The 7249-nt window shown below is 37.7% G+C and overlaps 1 protein-coding gene across 1 annotated transcript in view; it reads right to left on the reverse strand.

The window, feature by feature from the left end:
- LOC123249969 (isocitrate dehydrogenase [NAD] subunit beta, mitochondrial-like) overlaps positions 1-3741 on the reverse strand; it is a 6670-nt gene extending 2929 nt beyond the window's left edge. Inside the window, exon 1 of the mRNA XM_044679039.1 lies at positions 2603-3741. Within this exon, the coding sequence (XP_044534974.1) occupies positions 2603-3741 (1139 nt within the window). The remainder of the gene's footprint in view (positions 1-2602) is intronic.
- Positions 3742-7249: the final 3508 nt, after the last annotated feature.

Below are 7249 nucleotides of genomic sequence, written 5' to 3' on the forward strand. Positions count from 1 at the left end.
GGAAGGAAGGAAGGAAGGAAAGGAGGAAGGGAGGGAGGGAGAGAGAGAGGGAGGAAGGAAGATACACTTTCAAGTTCCATTTACATTTTTGAGATTTTCTCCAACACTTTCTTAAGGTTTAGACAATCAACAAACAAATAATCAAACCCAGATTTGTAACATTTGTCAATTTCTAAGGTGTAAATGCTCTTACTGAAAAATTTAACAATAGTATCATGGTAGCCAGTTTGAGGTGGCTCCAACACATCTTCAGAAAATGTCTAATCGATTACAGTATATCAAATTAAAATCTTACCTAAAATGTTCAAATTATAAGATATTAATCTCTCAACACTGATTTTTAAACATATGCCTTTCTATGAACTCTACTTATCTACATCTGAGAAATTTAAATATTTTTATATAATTTTATCTTTAAAAATGAGAGGTCTTTTGCCAAAGCTAAATAATTTAACATTTTAATGAAAACTTTTAAAAGTGCAACTTTTTAAGCTACTTGATTTAAGAAAAGCTCAACTCTGGCTAGAATATAATTCACTCTACTGATATTTGCATTTTCTACATAGGATGTTTTTAATTTAAATTTTACAGTTTCCATCTCTTCAGTTACTAGGTCTTAATCATAATGAACACTTGTTTTCTATATCTTTTAAAGGAGAATTAATATTCCTCCAAGAACTTCAGATGCATTGATAATAGTATCCCTAGACTTTTCAAGGGTTTATTTTAAATTCTAGGTGCTCAAGCAGATTTTTCAGAAAAAGCCTTCATTCTTCATTTATCTTTATGAAAGAATGGAACCACAAATTGTGTGTGTGTGTGTGTGTGTGTGTGTGTAGAAAGAGTGCAAATCCACACATCATATATGTGCTATTTAGACAATAGTTAAAGGGTTTTGGTCCCCTTCTATTCTTTGAAATTAGATGATTTCATGAGATTTGAAACAGCAAAAAAATCACAATTTATATTATGAAATGATACTCTCGAAAGGTCCATAATGTCTATTCCTGAGCCAGTAGAGGGAAAATTTTTCTTTTTAAAATAAAAGCTATTTTCATATCCAGCATGAATAAGAATATATGTCAAAGCTAATAGAGAAATCATATTAATATTATCATTATAATATCACAATGTTATTATGAGACAGTTAAGTATTACAGTGGATACAGAATCCAGCTTGGCATCAGAAAATCTGCGTTCAAATCCAACCTCAGACATACTAGCTGTGTGATCCTAGGCATGTTATTTAACCCCTATTTGCTTCAGTTCTTCATCTGTTAAATGGGGAAAACAGTGGAGAAGAGAATGGCCAAGAAAATGTAGTCAGACACAACTGAACAACATTCTCCCAAGATGGTTGAAAGGATCATATGAGATAATAATTATAAAGCACTTAGCACAATGTTAGTAATTATCATCATCATTATTATTCCAAATACAAACTATACCATTCTCCTAGTTAGAAACCTTCAATGACCCCTTATTTCTTTTAGAATGAAATAAATATGCCTTAGGCTGACATTTAAGGTCTTCAACAATCTGGCTTCAATCAAAATTTCCTATCTTATTTCATACTATTCCCCTTTATTCAATCAACCTGCACTCTCCTTCTTCCACAAATTTTTGCGGATGATCCCTTATGGCATGCCCTCCACATCTAATGAAATTCTTCTTTTCTTTAAAAGTTCCTCTCAAGGGTCACCTACTCCACGAAACCTTTCCTGATCTGCTCAACTAAAAATGACTTCTTCCTCCTTATACTTCTTTATTCTATCACATTCTATCCTCAGGAGTTAGTTTGTACATACTCTAACTAACCTATTTCTTCTGATTAGACTGTGAACTCATTTTGAGAAAAGTTTATATAATTTTATTCATCTTTTTATCTTCAGGGCCTAGTTCAAGGCCTTGTATAACTATATATGTGTTTAATAAATATTTATTGAATATGCATAATGTAGATGTGTGTGTGTGTGTGTGTGTATGCACAGAGAGCCAATATCTGCTCTCCATATCAATCGAAAATACATTGACTGTCTACTATGCACAGGGCATAATGTTAGGTATTAAAATAATCCTTGATCCTAAAGAATTTATCCTTCCCAATGAACAAGACAATCTGCCATGTGCTATCAAGAATTCAACTATCTTCTGCTGTGGAACTAATATTTAGTATCAATTCTAAGACAAAAGATAAGAATAAAAGAAACACAAGTGCAAGGGTTGAACTGTATTAAAATGTTATGGCATAATGACATAATTAAATATTCAAAGTATATCAAACAATCTATTTTTATGTTATATAGAGTGAAATTCTTCAGTATTCCTTAATCTGCTTCATCGAATCCAGTCTGCTTTATTGCCTTACACTGGTAGTGAAACTGGTGAACAAAGTTAGTCCTTTCTTTATTCTGGTCCATGTTTTTACTGAGATAAAAGCACAAACAGCTGTAGATGGACCTTGTTCCTTGGAATGGAAAGGGGACACAGGCAAATTTCTCCTGCCATCCACTTTATGGAAACATGGGGTATTGTCGAGGGCCTCTCTTCCAGGATAAAATAAGGAAATGGGAAGGGATTCTAGCCTCTGAGAAGGGGTTACAGGTGTTTGATAACTGAATCGACAAATTCTGATGTGCTGTTTTTGCCGCCCATGTCCTCAGTCCGAATTTTGCCAGTTTTTATCACTGCCTTCACGGCCCCAGCAATCTTGCTGGAGTGATGTTTCAGGTTGAGGTAATTCAGCATATTGCTGGAAGACAGTAACATGCCAGTAGGGTTGGCTATGTTCTTGCCGGCAGCCTGGCTATACTGGTGCTTTGCACCTGTTTCAAAAACAGCATATTCACCACTGTAGCTCTCACCAGGAACCACACCAGCACCCCCCACCAGACCTGCTGCCAAGTTGTCGACAATGTTTCCATAGAGACTGGGCATCACGAGCACATCAAACTGGTATGGATTTTTCACCAACTGTAGACAACAGTTGTCTATGATTATGCTCTCAAACTTGATCTTGGGGTATAGCTCGGCCACCTCCTCACAACACCTCAGGAAAAGCCCATCGCCCAGCTTCATAATGTTGGCCTTGTGCACCGCTGTGACCTTCTTTCGACCCTTATTGGTGGCATAGTCAAAGGCAAACTTGGCAATTCGCCGGGACTTGTAACTAGTGATGATCTTCAAACATTCAATCACCCCCTTGACACTTTCATGCTCGAGGGCACTATATTCTCCCTCAGTCTGCTCACGGATAATTACCAAGTCCAGGTTGTTGTGTCGGGTCTCATATCCCAAAAGGCTCTGGACGGGAACAACGTTAGCAAACAAGTCCAGGTTCCGCTTGATTCGCATGTTATAAGACATGATGCCTTTGGTTTCCATTGGGGTGTGGATTTTTCCAATGATCGCAATCTTATTTTTCCTTATGGAGTTCAATACTTGTTCCAGTTTCTCTTCTTTGTCCATATTCTGCACCCCACTCAGATGACACTCCTGAAACTCCACAGGGACCAAGGCTGCCTTAAAGACTTTTCTGACAGCCTCCATGAGCTCAGGGCCCACACCATCGCCGGGCACCATAGTGACAGGTATCACCTTGCCCTCCTTCTCCTCACCCACTCCACTCTTTGGCTGGGCAGAGTGGGTGGCAGCTGTGGTGATCAGGCCCCTCCAGACTCCAGGTCTCCGGACCACCACCAGTGATTGGCTCATCACACGGACACCGCCCAGGGCCGCCATCTCCTCTTACGCCCTGGACTCAAGGAGACTTGGAAGAGCAAGTCGTCGCACCGGAAGTGACGTCAAAAAGCGCAATGTTCCTCTTAAGTCACTATGTAGCGAGGTCTCACGGTTGCCAGGAATATGGCCCTACCCGGAGTTGTTATTTCTGCCTACAACAGCGTTTAGTATCACAAATCTAGAGCTGAAATGACCATTGGACATTTTAAACTTAACATCTCTAAAACTGAAATCATTATCTTTGCCCCCACACCCTCTTTCTCATTTCCGTATTTACTGTTGAGACCGCCGCCTCCCCAGGCTCCCAGGGGGGGGGACCATCCGACTCCCTCTCTCTTACCCTCTACGTCCAATCCTTCTCATGCAGGGCCTCATCATTTCTCTCCTGCATTATTACAATAGCTTCCTGGTTCATCTCCCTGCCTCGAATCTCTCCCCATTCCAGTCTATCATTCACTAGCCTTCCTCTGCTCTGCCTACCCGTGCCCCATCTGCTAGTAGTGAACATCTAGTCTCCTGAATGAATCTCTTCTCTCTTGGTATCCTTAAACTTCATATGGAACCAGCCTTTTCACAGTCTATATCGTCACTTGTCTTTCACCAGAGAGCTGTCTCATTAACCCCTGGAAACTTGTATGAGAGGATAAACCACCATTAATTATTCATTAATTATAGTATATTCAATGTTCTCTATCTGCTATTCTCACCAACACTTTAGGACTAGCTAATAACATTGCCTAATCATGAAAACTTCCTACCTTCTATCTTAGAATTAATACTTAGAATAGATAGTATTGGTTGCAAGTTTTTCAGTTTCAGAAGAGCAATAAGAGCTAGGCAATGGGAGTTAAGCAACTTGTCCAGGATCACACAGGTGGGAAGTATCTCAGGTCAAATTTGAATCTAGGACCTCCTGTCTCTAGGCCTGGCTCTATATCCACTGAGTCACCTAGCTTCCTCAAGGCAACCTAATTATTCAGAAAGAACAGGGGAGTGGGGAGTGAGGAATGCAGCTAGGTGCCTCAATGGATTGAGAGTCAGGCATAGAAATGGAGGGAATCCTGGATTCAAATTTGAATGGCAAACCACTTAACCCCCACTATATAGCCTTTACCCCTCTTCATCCTTGAAACCAATATATAGTATTGATTCTAAGATGGAAGGTAAGGGTTGTTTTTTTTTTAAAGGAAGAATTGGAAGCTCATTAACACTAAGGTATAAGTAGATAATAGCTTAAAATACTACTCCTTGACAAAGACATTTGCATTTAAACAGAAAAAGACTAGCTAAAGAAATGAAGCTCTACATGTACATTTTTATTCATTAATCCTTCAGGTAAAATTAGGGGTTGGATTAGCTGGCCTCTGAGATCATTTAATTAACAAACATTTATTAAGCATCTACCATGTCCCAGGCCCTGTGCCAAGTGCTGGGAATATAAATGAATGGCAAGAGTTAATGTAGGAGATACTGTAGAAGAATAGGCCTACTAATACATTGTTGGTGGAGATGTAAAATGGTAAGACCATTTAGGAAAGCAATTTGGAATTATGAAAATAAAGTGACTAAAATTTCCATAGGCCTTGAACCGGAGATTCCATTACGGAGCTTATATCTCAAGTAAGCCATCTAAATAAATTGTGGCACTTGAATGTAATAGAATGTTACTGTGCCATAATAAATTATGTCAATGATGAATGAAGCATGTAAATATCTAGGTGAACTGATACAGAATGAAGTGAACAGAGTCAAAAAGCAGTGACTACAACAATGTAAATGGAATGAACAATTTACTAACTCAAAGGTGGGAGGTCCACAGGTGTTGCACATTGTACATGTTTTCAGATTTGTTCAACATATCAATCAGCTTGTAGACTTTTTTTTCTTCTCTAGAAAAATGCAACTTATTATATAGGATGGCTTTTTGGGAGAGGTAGAAGGAGAAATACATGGGATACTATGGCAAGGTAAGAAACAAAAAATGCTTATTTTTTAAAAAATAGTATTACTATTTTTAATAGTTACCCAACTATGCCAGAAAGGAAGAAGAACAAAGAACAGGGAGACAGAAAGCCTAAAGACAACTTTTTCCTGCTGCAAAATTTTGGCCAGAAACTCCTTGGAGAAAATTCAAACGTATACCCCACACCACCACCAAAAAAAAAAAAAAAACTTTAGCCACTCCCTCAGGAACCATTCTGCTTCCTCTGAGCTCTAGGTAAACAACTCAATCTAAAATATCTGTAAATTTTATTTAGTGCCCTAATGCATTCCATACATTGTCCTATAATAACCATTTTCCCTGTGGTCTGGCACTGTGAAAATTTATTGAGCTAGTTCTAAGGAGAGTATATGCCCCTGACTCAGACTTATTCTGAGTAGTCCATTAATAAATATTGTCTGATGACAATAATAATTACAATGGATCTGTTTTGGAAAACTCATCACCTCCATTATATCTCCAGGGATCCTATTCTTGCTATTGAATAAGAGCTTTTCTATTCACAACAATAACTAACAGAGAAAACTGAGCTTTTTTTGGATGGGTATTAACATCAGTGATGTTAATACCACCTCTACATCTTACCTTGCAGTTTTCAACCAACCACTATTCCCAGAATTGTTTGATGGCTGTTTCCGTTGAGATTATGGAGGATTGTTTTATTTATTTCTCAAACATAAATAGTAAAAGTATTATGTGAAAAAGGGCATCTAAGAATTTACTCTCTAAGTATAGGCAAGACATCCAAATATTTGGTTAATCAAGTTGCTTTTATTTGCTTTAATCAATATGTTCACTCAGTTATTTTATTCTATTTACTTAATAGAATCTGCTCTGATTCCCAAAGCACCTACAGGAAATCACCTGAGTTCCTTAAAAGAAGGGAATGGCCAACACGATGTCACATTGAACCTATTCAAAACGATATTACCAACCTGAGACACAAAAAAGGATAATGCTAGGTGGGAAGTCCAAGAAAAAAAGACATGAATATAGGCAGACAAACTAATAGCTGGAGATAGGATCACCCCTGGTGAGGTTAGACTTGCTTCTTTCAGAGGAAACTGAAGTTCATAATGTGCTTTCTTTTTAATCTTACATCTTGAATAATGAGATTTTTTCTGATTTCACTTCACTTGGGCCTAAACTCAGTCTCCAATGAAAACCCAAGCCATCATTCATGACCAGAAGTAGGAAGCTGGGTTAAGTATGGCCTGACTTTAAGGGGAGCTCAATCAATCAGCTCTATCTGATGTAATCAGTGGCCAAAGGTTGTTTGTGTCAGTATAAGAATACACTGATATCATACTTAAGGGGATTTTTCAAACTCACAACAAAATAGCTATGCTGTTTTGTATAGGTATAAACTGTTATGTATAAACATAATTTGATCAAGATAATTAGAAGTATGCCATTTTAGCATCTAGTTATCAGACCTATATAGTCAAGTTTTTTTAGATACTTAAATGGGTATGTGAAGTATACATTTTACATTAAAAAAAAATC

This window comes from Gracilinanus agilis, chromosome 5, assembly GCF_016433145.1.
Source record: "Gracilinanus agilis isolate LMUSP501 chromosome 5, AgileGrace, whole genome shotgun sequence".
NCBI lineage: Eukaryota > Metazoa > Chordata > Mammalia > Didelphimorphia > Didelphidae > Gracilinanus > Gracilinanus agilis.